Here is a 22,331-nt window from a genome sequence, read left to right on the forward strand (position 1 = left end):
CTATGAAATAGTTCTATGTTCTTATTTTAAATACTACTACTACTACTACTATATATGTCCGAAACCTCACAATTACACATATAAAATGTAACTAAATGTAATATACAATGGATTAAAGAAATTTGAGGACTCATTTATGGGGTGGGGGTTGAGACTTGAGAGCCATCCCAATCGCTAAAACCAAAATTAGTTGGTCGTTTTAGGCATAGCTGCATGGTTGATATGGATTTGGCCAGCTACCATATAAGATTATGTTACCTTACCTACTTTAATCAATGCACTTTTTCCTTCTCGGCATTATTACACATGTCAATTATAGGTGTCTTTCCTTTTATTTGAATGAAACTTTATTTCTCAACTAATAATGCATCCACGATTAAACTGCCAAATACTTATTACAGCACATGATTCAATCATTCAAATTCAATAAAAGTTGAAAATTTAAATCTTATTCGTTCAAAGTTCAAATCCGATTACAATTAAAACAACCTCAACTGAAAGCAATAGGCGACACAGAAAAAAAAAAGAAATTAAAAAAAAAAAAAGAAAAGTACAAACGCCAGTTAAAAATGATAAGCTCATACCGCACCAACGAAGAACTTTTCTAAAGTCGCACTCTCCTGAGCTTGAAACCCAAATCAAAACCCCCTTCCACTGCGACGTCGTTTAGGTGACCGGCGACGGATGCCAACTGCGGACGATAAATCTGACGGAAAAGTTTGGGGGCTATTCAAAATGCCCTTTCGAAACTCGCAGCCGGCGTCGTCTTCTTCCTCCGATTTCGTTCATTATCAACATAATTACGGCCACGGCAGCAACGCTGCTCATTCTCAGATGGAGGGATCGGGTGCTCACGCTGCGGCTGGTAGCTCGGTTTCGTCGGTGGCTAGATCTCTGCTCCCAACGCGCCGCCGTCTGAAGCTCGATCCATCCAATAAGCTCTATTTTCCATGTATGCTCTCCTCTCTCCTATTCCCCTTCACTCTATTGGATTTGACTGCTGATAATATCTGTTGTTGAAACAGAGCTTCTTATCCTTTTTCCTGATTTAGTTAAACTTGATCTAACACTTATCATTTGTAGATTGCTTTAAACTGTCATCTTCTTTTTGGATTTTCTAGTTATCTTGATGTGTTACACTGTATGTATTATATTGGATGAAAGTAATTTGTTAGGGCCTTTGGAAAATTAAACTAGATTAGGGTTAATTTGACTTGAATTGGTAATTGTCCTTTATTAGTATTTCCTACATTAGATTTGATGGGGGGTTTAGTGCTAAGCTTATTAGGAGAGAAGATCAAGTGTGTTTACATTCATATATTGGACTTTCCATTGTTTACCAATGCAGAAAGGTCTAAGCCTAAGCATTTCTTTGGGTGGTTTTCCTTTTATGGTGTCAATTTTAGAATTACCTTAATCATCAGTAACTGACATGAATGTGAGTTGTTTGCAGGTAAATGTCAAGAGCAAATTCTAACTAATCTTTAAATTTCGAGGTTTGAGATTGCACTGTTTTTATTTGTTTACTTATTTTTGTACTCCACTCAGATGAGCCTGGTAAGCAAGTTCGAAGTGCTATCAAAATAAAGAATACAAGCAAGTCTCTTGTAGCATTCAAGGTACTTCTTGCATTTATTCATATCTTACTTACCTGCTTGTACTTTGTGTGACGTTTGTAAATCTTAAGTTTTCTTTTTTTGGAGAACTAATGATCATATGAAAAATACTCTGCATGATTGTTTGTTCTGAGAGTTTTTTATATTTGGTCGTTTAGTTCCAAACCACAGAACCAAAGAGCTGTTTCATGCGTCCTCCTGGGGCCATTCTTGTTCCCGGCGAGAGTATAATAGCAACCGGTATTCTTCTTGAACCCCCTCCCCCGGCCAAAGCAAGTGTATATATGCATATGTCCATACATTATTTGATGTTTTTAGCCTTATAACCCTTTCATTCTTGGTGTTGGTTGTTTCAATCAGTCTTCAAGTTTGTAGAGGTTCCAGAGAACAATGAAAAGCCTATGGATCAGAAAAGCAGGGTGAAGTTCAAAATAATGAGCCTAAAAGTGAAGGAAGAAATGGACTATGTGCCAGAATTGGTTTGTCACTACCTCTTTTTCATCCATAAAACTGCTTGCAATGGAAACCCTCATTTGAAAACTGGTAGTTGTTTGTTTCTAATATACCTTGCAAAGAAACACATGTGCACCAGTCAACTTTCTGGAGTTGTTTGTTTTGTTGAATGAAGTCTCACTCAACTCTATGTACGCACTATGATGTTCTGATTTTGTTTCAACACAGTTTGATGAGCACAAGGATCAAGTAGCTGTCGAGCAGATACTTCGGGTAGTTTTTCTGGATGTTGAACGCCCCAGTCCTGTAAGTTATTATGTTGTTAATCATGTGTATCTAATATACAAATTGATATAATCAGCAATGCTGTTGAGTTTTGCATTATACTTGAAGGCTCTCGAGAAACTAAAGCGGCAATTAGCTGAAGCTGAGGCTGAACTTGAGGCTCGGAAGAAGCCCTCAGAGGACACAGGGCCAAAGTTTGTTGGAGAAGGACTTGTGATTGACGAATGGGTGAGCCATGTCACCTTAAAATTGCTTGTACAAAGTGGTCTCGTGTCATTTTCGACTGAACTATATCTTCTTCCTCTATGCAGAAAGAAAGACGAGAACAATACCTGGCTCGACAGCAAGTGGAAGTCTCTTCCTGAAAGTCTTGTGTGCCCGATCGGATAAATTTTTTTACTGCGTTGTACTTGCATGAGTGTATTTAGTTATTCCATAATTGTGAAAGCTCTGTCCCGCCAAAGGTATTGACTAGGAGTGATATGGCGGTTGCAATTGAATTTGAGTATTATTTGGCTTGTTGGCATATACATCTGCAGTTGTTTCTCAACTTAAAAAAGCTTGTGTGGATCTAAAATCGTTTTCAGTCTCCAAATATTCAATTGGTAAAGGAATCAAGTTAATATGGAGTATGTAGTAACCTTGCTTTCTTGACAAATACTTCCTCGGTCCGTCCCCAATTAATTGGTCTCATTTTTCTTTTATAAAATTAATATATAAAAATAGAAACCACGTTTAACTAGTTTTTTCATTATACTTCTTAAAATTTGTGTCAAATCAAACAATACTACAAATTTAAGAATGTTATTCTAATCTTGAATGTTGCTAAATTTTCTTATATATTAAATCGAATTTGAGTTTAATTTCATGAGTGCACTCAAACCATACGTGAATCTAGCCAAAATCTTTTGTGTGAATATATGTGCTGAAAACAATTGACATAGTTCCTAAGTAAATATGCGTATACTCTCATTCTATTCAAAACTAGTGTAACACCCGTGCAGCCGCACAGAAATTACTTAAATATTTTAAAAATTAAGTAATAACTATATGTCATTAACAATTTAGCTTTGAACAAAATAACGATAAATTGAGTAAATTACAAATAATACCATACATTAATCTTGTTTGTGACAAATAGTATCTATGTCAATTTTAGAAAGATTAGAATTATAATAAAAATAAATTATTAGTATAAAACAACATTTACATGGACACATCAATATAATAATTGTCCAATAAATGATAGAAAATATAAGTTATGGAGTAGTTTAATTATCTATATCACTATAATAGTATACTAATATTATCAAATTGATAATCTTGCATTCATTTAAATCTTTACAGTTAGATTATTATCACTATAACATCCATCATACACACGCAAATTTATATTTAAATATAAAATCCTAATTGAAAACAAATCTCTATTTAGTGAATGACATTTCAATTTAATTCATTTCGTGTGGTGTTATCGTATAATCTGTGTGAAAACAAATCATATTTAGCAAAGCTTACAAAATTAAAATTCAGGCAACAGAATCTTCAAATCAAACCTTCATATTAATCAGCAAAACAGACCTTTTTCTTCGTTTATTTATTTTTACATTTTTTGGAATTTTGATTAATAAAAGTTGTTTTGTGCATTATTATTTCTAGAGATTTGATTTTCGCCAAAGAGAACCTTGGATTGAATTGACTCTTCCTGTTTTTATGTTGATTAGCATTTGTTGCATGAAGAAGAGAGATGGCTAACCGACAGATCTTTTAAGTTATTTAAAATTATTATGATAATCAATAGGTTGAAGGTCATCAATATCTATAAAAGTGAACACAATAGATCTTTTAAGTTATTTTAAATTACTCCCTCCGTCACAAGTTACTCGAGTCGTATTCCTTCTTGGGTTGTCCCAAGTTACTTGAGTCATTTATCTTTTTTGGCTAAAAATAAAACATATAATCACACATACTTTATTTTTTCTCTCTCTTTACTTTTTCTCTTACTTTATTCTCCCTTCTATTTTATTTTACTTTATTTAACTCATTAAACACAATTTTCTTAAATCTCGTGTTGAAAAGAAACATCTCAAGTAACTTGGGACGGAGGGAGTATTACAACAGATAATATATAGTAATACTTAGTAGGACACCTAAAATGTAATTAATAAGTAAAATAAATATTATGACATTCTAAAGTGTCAGAATATTTCATCATAAGCATGCCTCACATAAGTTTTTGTCATAAATCATTACATCAGTGGTTTGTGAGCCTTTGACCACCATGATTTGTAAGATGGTGGCGATTTCCAACGTCCACAAAATTCATTAGCACAATAGTCATTGCACTAGTGTTCAGTCAAAAAGGGTCAAATCTCTAAACAGGAATCATAACAGTGATAGAAATAGTCATCTGCCGCTACATAATTAACAACAAATATAAGAGCATCTTCAATGGCGGCGAGCGGGCCGGCTAGCCGATTTCCGGCGCTTGCTGGTCCGCTCGCCGAACCATTGGAACCGGCGAGCGTCATTTCGGCGAAAAATCGGCTAGCGCTAGCCGATTCACGAGTGCTCGCCGGTCTGCTTGCCGCCATTGCAGGCTCAAGAGCGGGGAGCGTTCGGCGAGCGAATTTAATTTAATTTTTTTTAAATTTTCGAAACACTATATATACGCGATTTGCACGTCATTTTCATTCACACCACGTGTTTTAACGAGTACTCTCTCTATCTTAATTTCTGTACAAGATCAATAACGCGAAATGGAGAACAACAACGAAGATACTCCAGTGACGAGCGGGTCTCAAACTCCCCCGGTACCCGTGGGAGGTGGATGGGGTCCGTTGCCCGGGTACTACAACATGTACCCGTGGCAGCAGATGATGCCCGGGATGGCACTCGGGGGGAGTATGCCGGGGTGGACACCCCGAGATGCAGATGATGCCGGGGTGGGGTCCCGGGATGCAGATGATGCCGGGAGGGGTACCGGCGACGCAGGGGACGCCGCGGGGGGTACCGGCGACGCAGGGGACGCCGGGGGGGGGGGGGGAACGTCTATCGCCCCAGTTTTGATTTTTCAACTAATTCTTCGCACACATCGACCCTAACGGAGGCGCAGTTCACGCAATATGAGACTTTCTCCTTAGAGGAGTTGGGGTTTGATCTTCTCGGTGTTCAGGAAACTCCCGTTCAAACGGGGGGAATAGGGCGGGGTCGAGGCCCCGCAAAGAAGAAGGGCAAGGGGAAGGACAAGAGGGTTAGCCAGTCGTCGCAGCCGGTTGAGGACGACCCCTCGGTGCGGAGGAAGTGGACGGACGCGGAGAACATCGCGCTTTCCAAGGCGTGGGTGAGTGTCTGTGATGATCCTCTGACTTCGAACAATCAGAGGATCGTCAACATGTGGGCCAAAATTACTGCAGCCTACATGAGATTTTGCCCGGATGGGAGGCCGCGCACCGGGCAGTAGTGCCGGAAGGGTTGGGACCGAATCAGGGCTGGGGTCTCCCGATTTTTGGGCTTGTACGCCAACACCCTCCGCATGCAGAGCAGTGGCCAAACGGAGGATGACTGCAGGAGGATAGCGGAGAAAGCCTTCCCCCAGCCCGGGTTGTATAAGGAGTTCACCTACTGGAACTGCTACGAGGTGCTGAACGACTCCGAGAAGTTCCGGGCAGGTGTCGACGTTGGCTGGCCGAAGAAGCAACGACTGAACTATACCAGTGATTACAGCGGCAGCAGCGGCGGTTCCCACGACCTCCCCGAGGATGCGGAGGAGCTCCCGTCCCCGCCATCGTTCACTCGCCGAACTCGCCCGGTTGGTCAAAGGCGGGCTCAACGGGAGGCGGGGCGCCGGGGGGTCCCAGGAGGTACAGTCGGCATCCCCCCTTGGCCAGTCGACAGAGGATCTCAAATTCTTCACGCGTCAACAAACGCGCGCTCAGATGGCCAAGACGTTAGCCGAATGACAAACGGCGACGGACCCCGAGGAGAACCGTTTTCTTCACGCAATGCTCGTGAGCATGCGTGACGATTTGAAGACCGGGGGGCACCGGGGGGTTCCGGCGGATACGGAGGCGGCGGTGGTGGTGGCGAGGGGGGCGACGGAGACGAGGAGTGAGGCGGAGGTCGTGTTTTTTTTTAAATAATGTAATTTTTTTAAATTAATATATTTTTTTAATGTAATTTTTTTAAATTAATATATTTTTTATTATACTTTTTTTAATTTAAATAATATTATTGAATTTTCCCGTATCTGTGTCGTACATTTAATTCCGTATTTTGTGTGATTGTCAATTATTTGTTTTATATAATTAGGGGAGATGTGGCTAGGCTATTGTTGGGCTATTGTTGGGCTATTTGTTTGTCCTGATGATGTGGCAAGAGGATTTTTAGTGCTGATGATGTGGCAGGAGGAGTTTGTGGCTGGGCTATTGCTGGGCGAAAGCCACTGGAGATGCCCTAAGGAGTATGAGAATTGTAAGGTGTCGGTGGGACCAGCTGTGGATCCTGTCCATCAGTCTCTGCCTAAGGGGCAACAAATGGTCTGCCCTCCTCACTCCTCGGAAAATCGGGACCCCAAGGTATGTAAAAGGACGGAACCTGCAACCCTCCATCTTTTATCCGTCCCTCAGCTCAGGACTCTCTATGGGCCCAGTTCATGACCCAGAAATACAGTATCCTTCTTTGTCATTTGCATACATCCCCTTGTTGGTCGCATGATAATCCTACTTGGCGTCGTTTGCGTCGTATTTGGTCATACATGCATGAGTATATTCGTTGGTCCTTGGGTGATGGGAAGATCAGCTTCTGGGATGACGTCTGGCCAGGAGCTAGCCCCATTCGGAGTCTGTGCGTCCTGGGAAATGATCCTCCTCAATCTCTGGCCGTTACATCATATTGGCATGAGCATGCATGGGATGAGGAAATGCTGCATAGTTTATCTTTCAGGTTTGGCGTACCTCTCGATGTGATAGACCAGATCAGAGCCACGCCGACTGAGTTGGGGGCGAAGGATGTGAGACGGTGAAGTCTGCTAGCCATGGCGAGTTCCCCTTGAGTTTAGCAACCAATTTTTAATAAAAAAAATCAAAGGCAACGGCTATGCCGTTGCCCAATCGCCGCGTGCCACGTGTCCTGCTCGTCGTGCCAGCGGCGCGAGCGCAGCGGCGGCGAGACACGTCCGTGCCAGCGGCGCGGACAGACGCGGGTTGGGCCACCACCGTTGTGGATGCTCTAAAGCCGTCGGCTATCTCTCTCTCACACTTTCGTTCAAAGCTCTTCAAAGAACACACCTAAATTCTCTCAAATTTGCAACACTCAGAATTGGAGATTTACCAATGTTTTAAAAACCAGACCGGCAAGCGAACCGGCGACGTTACTGGTTCACGGTTCAACCGGTCCAACCACCGGTCTAACCGTTTTACTGTTGCAAATATATATAAAAATATATTAGATTTAGTAAATGATTTACAATTAATAACATATCACAAAACATTAAACCTTATAGATAATTAGTGATGTATAAATATAAATAATATTAAAATTTAGTAAATATATTCAGATATATATATATTTAATATAAGTTAGTCTAGATAAAAAATTTAATATTTCATGTATTAAAATAGATAATGTTTATATTAATTTAAGAAAATTTATTTCGTAAAATAATATATAATTAAATACGAATTAAGTACTTATTAATTAGTTTAGATAAGATTATTCATTAATGTCAATAGCTAGGGTATATAAATTAAGTATGTAATATAAAAAATTTATTTATAGTAAATAATGAATCTTATATGGTACTAATAATAATATAGGTGGTAAGTAGAGCATCATTAAAATATAAAGGATGATAATTATATATATTATAATTAACAACTATATTAAAGATTAATAAAATTAAAATGAATTATTAGTTTTTGTAGATAAAATTAATGGTTAATGTATAAAAATATTTAATGTTCAAATTGTTCAATGAGCCCATGTGGTGGAGTGGTAGAGGTCTTCTTTACTAGAAGAGAGGTCATGAGTTCAACCTCTACCAACAACAAATTTTAAAAAATTTTGAAAAAAATAGAAAATCGGTTTTCGGTTCACGGTCCAGCCGGTCCGATCGGTTCACGGCGGTTCAATGCAGTGGTGGTTTATAGGGGTGAACAGGACCGGACTACCTACTGGTTCGCGGTCCGACCGGTCGAACAGGCCGGTCCGGTCCGATTTTTAAAACATTGGGATTTAAAACATTGAGAAATCCTCAAACCCGTCGGAGTCCGTTCATCCGCCGCCGATTTGCTGCCTATCCAGCAACTGTCGCCGTTTCCTGATCAGTCGACGCTATCGGAGTTGTCCGTCGTCTTCGGCAGCTCCGTTTCCACCCCCGAAACAACCCCGATTAACACCACAGATGAGTTTTAATTTGATTCTATGGATTCAGGGGTGTGCATTCGGGTTTCGGTTCCATTTTTTGCCAAAACCAAACCAAAACCGAAAAACCGAATTTAGTTCAAAATCCAAACCGAACCGAACCCGAAAAACTGAAAAATCGAAATCGAAAAACCGAAAACCGAACTTAAAAAACCGAAAAACCCGAATAAAACCAAAAAACCCGAAAAAAACCCGAATAAAACCCGAATAAAACCAAAAAACCCGAATAAAACCTGAATATATACTAATAGAATATTTATATTTAATATAAAATTAATAATACATATAATATATATTATATAGTAGAGTATATTAAAAGAATATATATATTATATATAATATAATATATTAAATTAATAGAATATATATATAATTTGGTTTTTCGGTTTTTCGGTTTTTTTCTTCGTCCGAACCGAACCGAACCGAAAAACTGAAATTTTTTATTTTTAAAACCGAACCGAACCGAAAAACCAAAAAAACCGAACCGAATTTCAAAATTTCGATTTGGTTCGGTTCGGATATTCGGTTTCCGGTTTTTTTGCTCACCCCTATATGGATTAAAGTCCGATTCTTTAATTCAGTTTGCTTTGATTCATTCGATTCAGAGATCGGTTTTCAAATTTCATGAGATGCAAAAATTTGAGGCAATTGCAGAGATGCAAAAATTTATGAATATATAAATTCTCAACTCAATATTAGGAACTGCTGTTTTATAATAGTATCAATATATCAACAAATTAATAGTATAATTTTCAATTCTCAAAATTTTTATTTTAAAAAAATTCTCATAGAAACCGCCACATACCATATACTCACATCTATATACATGGCCAAAATTGTGCATCGCATTTAGAAATTTAGGGCATCCGTAGCGGCGTCTCGCTGCGGTCCCGGTCTCGTCCCGGCGAGACGAGACCGTAGCGGGACGAGACCGGGACCGCAGCGAGACACCGCTGCGGATGCGTGATGCGAAGCATATTTCCTATATTTTTTCCCCTAAGACTATACATTTGTATGTAAATTACGACTCATCAAATCGTGTTTTCATTGAAGTTTAGGATGTAAAAAGTTGGAGGTTTGCCAGAAGTGCACGCTCAATGCTCCTTGAGGATTCCAGAACTAACACCCGATCGGGTGATTTCGCTCCAATAAAACACCCGGCAGGGTGAAATTTGTAAAGCATGCGGAGTCCAGAAGCTTCGCCCGGTCGGGCGATTTCATGTTTCGAAACGCCCGGTCCGGTGTTTTTCGTAAGGCATGAGAAATTCAGAAGCAACACCCGATCGAGTGAAATTCGTACGAGTACCCAGAAGCAATTCGCCCCGTCGGGCGTTTGGAACTCCAACTGCAAATTGGCAGTTACTGGAGCAGTTCGGCTGGAAAGAAGAAAAGAGGGTGTGACGTTTTTGGACGAGATGGGAGAGAAAAGAAGGGAGAAGAAGAGGAAGAAGAGAGGAGGATCCGGATCCAATCTTCATCATCTCGGAGACGGACTACCGCTGGCTATCGGGGAACACCATTAGTCTACGGTTTTTCTTCTTTAGCATGTGTGGCTAGTTTGTCTTCATTGCTCCTAACACTAGTAGGATGAATTGATTGTAGAGATTTTATATTTAATCATTCGCTTCGGTTTTCGTCTATGGTTTGCATTTTATATATGCTATGTTTTGATGCATCTAATGTAGTATTTTATTTGCCTCTTTCTAATGTCTCTTCAACTTGGAAATTGGATGATACATAGATGAAAAACTTATGGAATTTTACCTTATTCAGAGAAAAATGTATAAGTGAATATTGGTGTAAAAAGTCTTCAAAGTTGAATTAATACTTACTACGCTTCCGTGGGAGTTTAGTTTGGTGAGAAGAAGTTATGTGTTAAGTGTTCAGCCAACCATAATATTTGTTGGCTTTGAGAAGTTAGTCTAGTATTTACTGCGCTTCCGCGGGAATGATAGTCTACTGAGTAGGTACTTTTGGCTATGTGTTCAGCTAGCACTAGTACTATAATTCTTTAAGTATGTTCAGTACTTTTAGAGTGTAAAATTGATCATCGTTCTCAATAGCGCTTATGAACTTGAATATAGAATCAATACAATAGTGATTCGTCCAAATGTTGTTAGGAGCAATTGTTCTTTATCTCTTGAGTATCTCTATTTTCGTATTTTAGTTTTTAAATTGTTTATGAATCTTGTCAAACCTTGTTAAATAATCATACGTCTCCCTGTGGTTCGACACTCTTTTACTACAACTACATCTGTACTCTTGCAGAAAGGTTGTAAATTTAGAGCTATTTGATTTACTTGGGTGTTATTAGTTCATTGATATAAAAGCTCGAAAAATACACATCAATGCGCCGTCTCGTCGCGTAGCTCGTGGGGGAGGGGCGGGACGCAGGCTGTCTCGCCACGTACGTCGGCCACATGTCGAGCAGCGGTTGGTGCGTGACGCCCACTCGCCGGCTGTGCGAGTGGGCGTCGATTTAGGCTATTTTTAATTAATTTTTTTTAATTTGAATAATTAAAAAAAATCGACCGTTTTTTTTCGGCAGTTATTTTTTTACCGTTATTTTTTTTTCTTTTTTTCCCACATTCATTTATAAATAACACTACACACACAATTCTCCCACCATTTTTTAGTATTTTAATTTCTAGTATTTTAAATTATGCCTTTTTTATTTTTTTAGGATTTTAAGTATGTGTTTTTTTTGTTTTTTTAGGATTTTAAATTGTAATTTTCTTTTATTTAATGAGGTGTGTTTTTATTAATTGAATTTGTGGAAAATAAAAATAAAAAATAAAATTGAATGAATAGTTTAGGGATGAGATGGTTAAGAGATGGAGGGATGCATGTGCTGTCTGTTAGTTAAGAGATGTGGTAAAAAATGTAGTGGAGCCCGTGAATAGTGAAGAGATGAGACAGTTAAGAGACGGTACTGAAACACGGATTTGGATGGCTTTACAACATGTAACGTTGGGCCCAGATAACTCACTTTCTAGGGCCAAAAATATGCTAGGGAATATTCATATTTTAGTTAATTATTCATTATTATAGTATTATTTTAGAATTTACAATATATTAGTTGTAATTTGTAGATAATTGGCACCGTATTTAAATAATTGTTTTTTATATAATTTGTAAATTAATTATATTTAATATACTACATTAGAAAAATACCATAAAAAAACTAGTACTCCGTATTCAACATTATGGATAAATTAGACAAAAATAAAAGTTGTGACATTATTTAAAAACAAATATTATGATATTATCGACAAATATGATTAGATGCTATACGGAACCAAACCCCTTGTCAGTATAATTATTACAGTATAACCGAATAAGCAATTAATGATAAAATCAAATAGGAGTATGAAATTAATTAATATTGGTGTAAACGAGTATGTGAAAAGAATGAATGGCACATTAAATTTTATGGCTACACGTACCACCTAGACTTTGACCTTAATTTTGTTTGTAGTACAAATTAGAAATGGGAGGCATGCTCAAATATTATATTTGTTGATAAAATATGGAGTATTTAGATTTACATTAGAACAATCATAAATTATTTTTCAAATTATAATTTATTACAATCAAGCCCAAATCATTATATATTTATTAAAATAGGAAAAGAGAATGAAAAGAAATAAAAATACAAAAAAAAGCATTGAAAAATCTTACAGCGAAAGAATGCAGACGGCCATGGAAGGAAGAAGAAAAGAAATACTATTAATAACCTAACTAATTCTATTAATATTAGGTTAGTTATTTATTAGGGGATTAGCCCATATTACACGATTTTACATACTATTAACTTGATTCAAATCATATACTATAATTTTTTTCAAAATTATGTGAATTTTATATTAATGAATATATCTTATTATATTATGTATAGTATTAGTGGTGTAATTTAAGTAGAATATATAATTAGACTCTAAAATGGGTTTTAGTTTTATTTAATTATCTAAAATGGCTAGAAATGCTTTTATAATCGTTTCTAACTTAAAATCTAAAGAAAACAAAGTGAAAATAAAAATAAAATGGTACATATATTCGCGAATCTGTCAATAGTCAAAATACAATATTAGAGATTGATTGCATTCATTATAATAATACACGTCAACGTCGTAGAGTTTATCTATATAACTCGTGCTCCATCCCCGGCATCCTCTCTCTCTCTCTCTTGATTGCAGGTTGTGAGAGAAAATCAGACCAGCACAACACAAGGGCATATGACTTCGTATCTGCGGCAGAAGTTTCAGTCTCTCACAGTCTCCGAAGATGCAAAACATGGTGACCTCGACTCACAGAATAGAGAAGAAATTGAGCGGACTAGAATTCTAACTGCGAAAGCTCTTGTTCTTCAACAAGATCCCTCTGCTAAGGTCACCTCAATCACGTTTTTATTTTATTTCATCTGTTTCTTTACTTCTATATTCAATTTAATTTTGATAGCAAAATAATGTGTTGATCTGACTAGTATAATTCGGTAAATTTGTCAACGTCGATCGGAAAATTGGAGAAGTAGACATTGTAGTTATTGGCCTTTGAAGAATCAGAGTGATCAAAAAGATGTAACGATCTAATTAGATATATGATGCCTTTCTAAGTGCATTAGTGGCTAAAATAATTCTGACTTCCATCTTTTCCGTTGAGAGGGAAATATCAAATATGAATCCAAATGGTGATTAATATAGATTTCATGCTCAATGTATCTAACTAATGCGTTTGTATCACTGAATTTGAGTAGTATATTTTTCAAATTTCAAGTCTAGTAGTGTTCCTGAGATTATGTTTTTTGGGGTCTTGCAGGATGTGGATGACTTGATGATCCGTAGGTTTCTTCGGGCTCGTGATCTCGATGTTGACAAGGCGTCAGCCATGTTTCTAAAGTACTTGAAATGGAGGAGAGAATCTATTCCAAATGGCTTCATATCTCCATCCGAAATCACTAATGAACTGGCCCAGAATAAGTTATTTGTGCAAGGTCATGACAAGGCCGGACGCCCCATCATGCTCGTTTTCGCAGCCCGCCACAAGCCTGCATCCACTACCGTGGAAGAGATCAAGCGTAACCCACTAATCTAGTTTTCTTCCTTTTGACAATCGTATCATGTTTGCATAACTATTTTTTCCATATTTCCTGCAGGATTTGTCATTTACATTCTTGAGAAAATATGTAGCAGGTTGGTTTTATATATACTCAAATCTTTGTTCTTTTACTAAAACCTGCATATCTTAATAGCAAGCAAACTATGTCTTATTCTTACACACTATATTTCAGAATGCCAAACGGACATGAGAAGTTCACTACCATTGCTGATCTACATGGATGGGGCTATGCAAACAGCGACATTCGCGGATATCTTGCTGCTTTAACTATTCTGCAAGTATGACCTCTCTCCCTTATAAGCATTGTGTAGTTGAAATGTTTTTATGTTAAAAATTTGCAGTGACACAAACACAAGACTTGAATTTGTGACAGGATTGCTACCCGGAGAGGCTGGGCAAGTTGTTGATCATCAACGCGCCCTACATATTCATGACTGCATGGAAGATGGTTTACCCATTTATTGACAAAAACACAAAGAGAAGGGTGGCTATCTTACCAAATTCCACTTACATTTCACTTCCAAAGACCCTCCGTAACTTGAGTTGTATTTTTTTTCAGATTGTTTTCGTGGAGGACAAAAAACTAAGACCTACTCTGCTCCAAGATATTGATGAGGATCAGCTTCCCGATTCTGTCGGAGGGCCCCTGAAGTTAGTACCCATTCAGGACTGCTGATACGGATCGAGATGAGAGGCTGCTAATTCACATATATTCTTTTGCTACTATGCTTGTGGTTCTATATCAATTACGCCACATTGCCTTCCATATTCATACACAGTTCTCAAGTTTAGGATAATTTTACAGCATAAGAACATACTTACAAAATCTGTAAGGATCTATTTCGTAATTACATTCGAGTTCAAAAACATGTCACAGCTGCACTTCCACACTATAAGTAGAGATAGTTTTCAGCACCTCTGCAACCTCACCGATTGATTCCATGGTTACTGATAGGGAACATTATCAAAGGATCAACAGAGTTTCTAATGCCAATGTGCCATAGTACACAGTTCACAGATCACCTCAGCATAGCTTATTTCTGAAGATCATAATCTTAGAAACCAAATCTTTATAGGTGGATGAAAGAAAAAGTTACCAGAATTATTCGAATGAAGCACGACGAGTCAGCGTTAGCAACAAATTACAACTTATGAACGAGCATAAAAAGATAATAGAATCTTCAAGGTTCTGGCTCTTGTGCAGGAAATCAAAAAAGAAAGTTACTTCTCATCCAATCAGTAACTTGTTCTCGTACATGAAGGAATATATGGGGACCTCTAGGTTGTATGGTGCGGGACCTTTACGGATCCTACCAGATATGTCATAATGAGATCCATGGCACGGGCAGAACCAACCTCCATAGTCACCAGCATTTGGTAAAGGAATGCAACCAAGATGGGTGCACACCCCAATAACAACAAGCCATTCCGGATTCTTTACCCTAACAGCATCCTCCTGTGGATCACGAAGGGAGCCGAGGTCAACACTGTTTGATATCATCTTCAGTACGGCGCCTAATGAAAACTGGCTTTCCTCTCCACTTCACAGTAACAGTTGTCCCAGGTGCAATGCTGGATAGATCAACTTCCAGAGAAGCAAGAGCAAGGACATCTTTACTGGCAGACATGCTCAAAACAAATTTGAGTACCAAGAGACGGGCCAGTGATGCGTAAACAAACCTCCCTCCTGTTAAAACAAAATACGCAAAGGCACGTTTGCTAGGATCACCTGGTGGGTATCTCTCATGGTTGTGCTCATCATAGACAATCTTTGAGCTAGGATTTTTAATAGCTGCCACAGTAGGCAGATCTGAAACCAGACCAGAATCTTGTCCTGGAGCAATAGCATTAGAAGCAAAGCCTGCAAAAGTTTACCAAAAGGTTCATATATTGTGAGCATATGTAGCAGACCAAAATCGATTTTAGAGGACCTGCTAAAAAAACAATGGGGAAATGACAATCAACACACAATGAGGAGATTAGGAGCCAAGCTAGATGTGCATTCAAGATAACGTGAACAAAAATAATTGACTGACTTACGAGGCACATTCACTATGTAGCAATTATATGGAACCAAATCATACTAACATCTGACAAGATGCAGCTAGCTAATGCATTTAGTTAAGCTACCCATGGAGTTAAAAATTACATGAAATAAATAAACTTGGATACTAAGTATCTAATCAGAAGAGGAAGTATGTTATAAACACAGAGATAACGAAGTGAATAATAAAATGATGAATTAATGGCAGTGAAAATAATAATGTGAATGAAGATATATGGCAGCTCCGTTTCTTCTCAAGTAAAATCAGAATACATGACAAACCCGAAGAGTTTACTATTTATCGAATCAGTGAAATGCATGTAGATTTAATGTTCCAAATGCCAACCGTGTATAGAGTGTCCCAACAAAATAACAATGAAAAACTTACAAAAAGTTACATTCAACAGAAACAGAAAGCTGAAAGCCAAGTCATTGTGGAGAATGGAGTTCCTTAGTTCTAAAACAATAACATTTACATTAATATTTACTGTTGGTGATATTGAAAAAAAAAGAATAAGACCCAATAAACAACTTTCTAATAAAACACCAGGTCACAGCTGATTGCATATATCAATATTCAGAATAAAAATAGGAGTTAAAAATGCAAAAGTTGAACACCATACATCCAGGAAGTTAAAGCCCCAACACTACATCCAAGCGAAACATCCCTTAAAACAATATTAACCTTCTTAAGTCAAACTAACTAAATAAGTACATTCTCTGCCTGACATACAGCTATTATTCAACAATCTATAAGATCATAACAACTATAATACTCTCTTTACTCTGGAATGTCTGAAAATCATATTTGTTTCATAGGAGTTTTTATGGAAGTTGGGCTATTCCCCCACAGAACAGTTCCACAAGACCCTAAAGAAGATTGATCATCCCAGTGAAAACGAATGGCACAAATTTGAAATGCACAGCGCATTTCCCATAACTAGTCTCAAGCAAAATATGAAGACAAAACTAATATGCTGAAACAAATAAAGAATATCTCCTATATAGAATCCCAATCTTAAATTGAGTAGCTTGGGACAGAAAAAAAATGGGGAGCAATTCAATAATAATACTCCTACAACTAAAAGATGGTGTTCAAAGAGGCAGTGTTTCAGGCTAAATTCCACAAATGGACGTTATGGGGAAAGATATCCGCCATTTGTACCCGGAAAAAAACATTTCCCATCATGGGAAATACGCAATAGCCTCTCGCGTGTTTAGTAAACACGCATTAGCCTCTCGCGTGTTTCTTTTAAACACGCTACTCCCTCTCGCGTGTTTGCCTTGAATGAGAATACGAGGCAGAAGCCCTCTTTCTTCACTCCAGCGATCCCCGTCTCCCCCTCTCGGCGCGAAAATCGGCGAAATCAGCCTCCACCCGACGAAAATTGGAGTTAAACCAACACCAAGCTGCTCTCATTCCTCTTTTAAGTGTTGTTAGATAAGTTTTTACCCTTAATTTCAGTTTTTGTTGGTTATAGATTAGGGTTCATGATTTCGAATTTTTGGTTGAATTGTGATGAATTTGTTGAATTATTGAAATTGGTGTCGAATTTTTGTTGAATTATTGAAATTGGTTTCAAATATTTGGTGTTGGGATGAATTAATTGTGACGAATTTGTGATTGAAATTGGTGGCAATTTTTTGTTGAATTATTGAAATTGGTTTCGAATGCTTGGTATTGGGATGAATTTGTGATGAATGTTGTGTTTAATTATGATGAATTTGTGAATTATTGAAATTGGTGGCAAATTTTTGTTGAATTATTGAAATTGGTTTCGAATGTTTGGTGTTGTGTTGAATTGTGAATATTAGGATGTCGCGATATGGACCAGAAGATCCTTCAGTATTGCATTATCAGCACATGCCATCTTCTTGATTTACTATCCATAACCTCATACATCCGACCTGTTCCCACATGCCATAATGTCACAGCAGTTTTCAACTGCAATTTGCTATCAAATTTCGTTCTCACATCTATATGTCTCGGATTATCCTCATCCCAATACCACATATCTTCTTCACTCACTCCATGGTCTTCTGAAACGTAACCTCGGCTGCCTTCACATGGTAATGATCGAAAAAAGGGTAACCCTTCAGGCACATAGTCGGGAACAGGTTGCTCTCCACGAACAGCTGGTTGTACATAATTGTCAACCATCATTTCAAGTGTCTCGTCGTCTGTAGAATCTTCACATGATTCTGCACTATAATCAAGATCACTTGGTTGAGAACCATCGGAACCATCACAATCAGAACCATCTAAACCAGCACAATTATCAGAACCATCTGAATCATCACAATTATCAGAACCATCACAATTATCAGAACCATCTGAACCATCATAACCATCACATGTTACATTTGGTACATCTAGTTGTTCATCAACCTCCCTCCCAAATGTGTTGAATTCAGTGCTATGATATTCATCATCCCTCCTAGATGTCCCGACATCAAAACTATGATAATCATCTCTCCTAGACGTTCCAACATCATGCTGAGTGATAGGTGGTTCAAATTGCAACGCAGTAGTCACATGAGTATATTCAATAAAAAGTTCAATTTGACGTGGATTTTCAGCAAACATATACTCCAACAAATTATCATCCACTGGTGTAGCTATATAATTCACCACTCCACTAAAAACCACAGGATGCCTCCATGTTAAATCAATCATATGTGAGTCCAAATCAATTCCAATTTTTCACATATCATTGAAACTAGCTGATAATAAGATATCTTTTCATTCAATATAATAAATGATTTTGCACGAGGGGGATCATAAGCAACACCCAAACCTGGGAGCTGAATAATTTTCCCATCCCAATATAAACTCACAAACACCATCAAACCTGCAAAATAAGTACGACAAAACATCATATACTCTAAATTCAACCAAATTCAACAAAAAAATTTCAAACCATGAACCCTAAATCTTATACCCAACTAAAAATATACCAATAATAATCGAAACTAAGGGTAGAAAGTTACCTACAACACTTCAAATTGGAATGAGAGCAGCTAAATGTCGGATTAGGGTTCGATTTTTGCTGGGTCGGAAGAAGGGGGCGACGAAGGCAGAAGCAGCCTCCAATGGTTTTCGCATTCTGGACTGATTTTGTATCCAAGGGAGACACGTCGACGTATAAGAATATTCAAGTGAAACACGCGTGAGCAATTCGCGTGTATCAAGTGAAACACGCGTGAGCAATTCGCGTGTATCAAGTGAAACACGCATGAGCAATTCGCGTGTATAAATTAAGACACGCATGAGCAAATTGTGTGTTTAATTGAAACACGCATGAACGAAACGCGTGTTTAATATTGATACACGCGTGAGCTTCTCGCATCTTTCCCCTCTCTGGATTTTTTTTTTCGGGTACAAACGACGGATACTAACTCCCCAGAGGTACTTTCGTGGAATTTGGCCCAGTGTTTCAATTGAAGAGAGGGGCGATAAAAAAAAAACAAAAGTTCAATTGTCTAATCTCGCCAACAATCTGATCTCCAAAAAAGGAAAAGCTAAAAAGGGGGCGATGAATAGAATAATTATAAAGTGCAAAACAATTATAAAAAGAGAAAACACTAGACCTCGGATGAGGGGTTTTTTCTATTTTTGTGCTAGAATAGAGTTATCATTCCTCGTTTGTACTGGAGTTTTTTTTTATTTCGGGTTTGGGAGAGACTTATGACCCTCATGCGTCTCCTTTTAATGAGACGCATGACGATTATGTGTCTTTCATAGAGACGCGTGAGGGTCATGCGTCTCTCTTTTTTTTCGTTTTTTTTCAACGACGCATGAGGGTCATGCGTCTTAGGGAGAGACGCATCTCCCTCAGGCGTCTTTGTTTTTTTTTTAATTTCACGGACAACGCATGAGCGTCATGCGTCTTAGGGAGAGACGCATGAGGCTCATGCGTCTCTAATTCGAATTAAATCAGTCGAGACAGAGGCAGTAGCCTTATTCAGGCGCGACAGAAGACGAATTAGGCGATTTAGGCAATATTTCATTGGCAATTCCGGCTAATCCGACGATTTCCCCTCGTATTGCGGTAAGTTTCCTTCAATCTTTCAACATTCCTCCCTTATTTATTGTTAATGTGCATATTTTGTTTAGATTTCTCCCAATTTTGGAAATTATGGTTTACAACAAATTGCTTAATTTTTAGCCGATGTTTTGTTGTTTTGTTAATGGTAATGGATATTATTGGTTAAATTCATGATATTGTATAGTTTATGATATGTTTGAGATGCTTGGTGTTGTGATTTTGGTTGTAATTGTGAGTTTGTAATTGTTGTTTTGTGAATATGTACTTAGATTTGATGGAGACTTCAAGTTCTAGCGGACAATTATTATATGGACCCGAAGACCCGTCCGTGCTAAATATGCAGAAACATCACATTTCAAATAAACACATGAAAGAGGGCACAACACAAGTATTTAAAGTCCGAAGGACAGAAAGTAAGACTTGGGACGTCGAAATTCATGAGAATGTTAGATATTGGCTTGACGCCTTTGGTTTCAAAGGCGTGATGGATTGTGGGAGGCCCATGAAGGTCGACAATAAGCTGATCACGGCGTTGATTGAGCGTTGGAGGCCGGAGACGCACACTTTCCATCTACCGATCGGTGAGGCGACGATCACCTTGGAAGATGTGCAAGCCATTTGGGGCTTGAGGGCAGAGGGTCGCGTTTTCACAGGGCGTGACTATCATGTCAACCCTTGAATGTTTGATGACGACAATGGTGGATCATGGTCTCCTCGTACAACATGAACATCAGCATGCTCTTGTACATTCTCATTCATACCGCAATCAATGCTCATAGGTTCAAACCTCGTAGATGATCCAACACCATGATCAACAATTGGTGGGATGAAGGCATTTCCAATAGACGAATACTCAACAAATAATTCAATATGCCGAGTAGAATTTAGAGCCGCATTGAACATAAAAAACACACTTTCATCAATGTCAACCCCAGTACATACATAACTCGTACCGGTACCCAAGAAACAATGCCTCCAAGATATTTCGATGAAATGTTGGTTGAATCTATTCTTATCTTAGCACATATCATTGCAACTAATTCAGATAATGAAACACATGAATTCAATACGATGGAAGCTCTCGCACGAGGAGGATCATAACAAATGCACACTTGAGGAAGTTAAAATATTCTACCACCCCAATATAAACTCACGAATACTTGCATGATTTCTGCAAAAATATATATTCAAACCAACAACAATTAAAGACAATTTTTTTCAATAAACCCTAATTTAGTAAGTTTAAAATAAATTTATCAAAAACCCTAATAATATGCAAATAAACAACAAATAAGGGAGCAATGTTGAAAGATTGAAGGAAACTTACCGAAATATGAAGGGAATCACCAAGAAATCGCAAGGAAATCGCCAAGTTTTGTCTCATTCTCTTTCTCTCGCGTATTCTGCCTATTCTGCCTCCAGCACTGATTTAAGCAAGTTAGAGACGCATGAGCGTCATGCGTCTCTCCCTAAGACGCATGACGCTCATGCGTCGTCCGTGAAATTTAAAAAAACAATAAGACGCATGAGAGTCATGTGTCTCTCCCAAACCCAGAACAAAAAAAAAAGTCCAGTACAAACACGGAATGATATCTCTATTCTAACACAAAAAAAAAAGAAAAAACCCCTCGGATGAGACTGGGAAAGGAGTTGTTGCAGGCAAATGAATTTGAGGGTGAAGAAACGGATGGGATTCAGCCGTTGGAAGATGTATCAGCGACCGGGAACGAATTACTGGTTGCGAGCGCGGCGGAGGAAGGCTGAGCAGACAACCATGAGAGAGAAGACAGTCTCCTCCCTGCTACTCTCAACATCTCCAATCAATTGAAAAATCTTCAACTTCTTTCAAAGATACCGATTCGGAAATTGTGATGGATTATGGAGCTTGCACCTAGGTTGTCAATGGTAGAGCGGTAGAGGAAAACAAATGGGGCAAATCTGGAATCGGTCGGAAGAAGTGAACCGATAAATAATTAGTGAGAAATAGCATCAACCAAAGCCGTCTTAGAGCATCCACAATGGCGGCGAGCGGTCCGGCTAGCCGATTCCCGGCACTGGCCGGTCCGCTCGCCGAACCATTGCAGCCGGCGAGCGGCAAATCGGTGAGAAAAACAGCGAGCGCACGCCGATTTTCGGGAGCTGGCCGATGCGCTCGCCGATCAGCTGGCCGCCATTGCAGGCTCCTGATCGGCGAGCCGATTTTTTATTTATTTTTATTTAATTTTTGAAACACTATATATACGCGATTTGCACGTCATTTTCATTCGCACCACTTGTTTTAACGAGTTTTCTCTCTATCTTAATTTCTGTACAAGAGCAACAACGCGAAATGGAGCACAACAACGA

The 22,331-nt window shown here is 38.4% G+C and overlaps 2 protein-coding genes and 1 pseudogene across 2 annotated transcripts; 2 read left to right on the forward strand and 1 right to left on the reverse strand.

Moving 5' to 3' along the window:
• The first annotated feature begins 489 nt into the window (after positions 1–489).
• On the forward strand, positions 490–2,931 carry LOC121745009 (vesicle-associated protein 4-2-like). Its single transcript, XM_042138748.1, has 7 exons — positions 490–952; positions 1,549–1,619; positions 1,775–1,856; positions 1,977–2,095; positions 2,298–2,375; positions 2,463–2,582; positions 2,666–2,931. Exons 1-7 carry the CDS (start codon positions 685–687, stop codon positions 2,717–2,719), a joined length of 792 nt encoding a protein of 263 aa, XP_041994682.1. The 5' UTR covers positions 490–684; the 3' UTR covers positions 2,720–2,931.
• Positions 2,932–12,958: 10,027 nt separating this feature from the next.
• Positions 12,959–14,761, forward strand: LOC121743284 (phosphatidylinositol transfer protein 3-like). Its single transcript, XM_042136540.1, has 6 exons — positions 12,959–13,165; positions 13,593–13,851; positions 13,930–13,966; positions 14,065–14,170; positions 14,266–14,376; positions 14,452–14,761. The coding sequence occupies exons 1-6, from the start codon at positions 13,013–13,015 to the stop codon at positions 14,566–14,568; spliced, it is 783 nt and encodes a 260-aa protein (XP_041992474.1). The 5' UTR covers positions 12,959–13,012; the 3' UTR covers positions 14,569–14,761.
• A 150-nt stretch (positions 14,762–14,911) lies between these two features.
• Positions 14,912–21,799, reverse strand: LOC121743285 (annotated as a pseudogene).
• Between the last annotated feature and the right edge of the window lie 532 nt (positions 21,800–22,331).

Source organism: Salvia splendens, chromosome 8 (assembly GCF_004379255.2).
Source record: "Salvia splendens isolate huo1 chromosome 8, SspV2, whole genome shotgun sequence".
In the NCBI taxonomy this organism is placed as follows: Eukaryota; Viridiplantae; Streptophyta; class Magnoliopsida; order Lamiales; family Lamiaceae; genus Salvia; species Salvia splendens.

What these genes read in the sequence shown, in the direction of transcription:
- LOC121743284 (XM_042136540.1), top strand. Translation starts at nt 13,013, where the DNA reads ATGACTTCGTATCTGCGGCAGAAGTTTCAGTCTCTCACAGTCTCCGAA. An exon ending in TACCGTGGAAGAGATCAAGC is followed by an intron (nt 13,852 to 13,929) that starts GTAACCCACTAA and finishes TATTTCCTGCAG; the next exon opens with GATTTGTCATTTACATTCTT. An exon ending in CTTGAGAAAATATGTAGCAG is followed by an intron (nt 13,967 to 14,064) that starts GTTGGTTTTATA and finishes ACTATATTTCAG; the next exon opens with AATGCCAAACGGACATGAGA.
- LOC121745009 (XM_042138748.1), top strand. Translation starts at nt 685, where the DNA reads ATGCCAACTGCGGACGATAAATCTGACGGAAAAGTTTGGGGGCTATTC. An exon ending in CGAGAGTATAATAGCAACCG is followed by an intron (nt 1,857 to 1,976) that starts GTATTCTTCTTG and finishes TGTTTCAATCAG; the next exon opens with TCTTCAAGTTTGTAGAGGTT. An exon ending in ATGTTGAACGCCCCAGTCCT is followed by an intron (nt 2,376 to 2,462) that starts GTAAGTTATTAT and finishes TTATACTTGAAG; the next exon opens with GCTCTCGAGAAACTAAAGCG.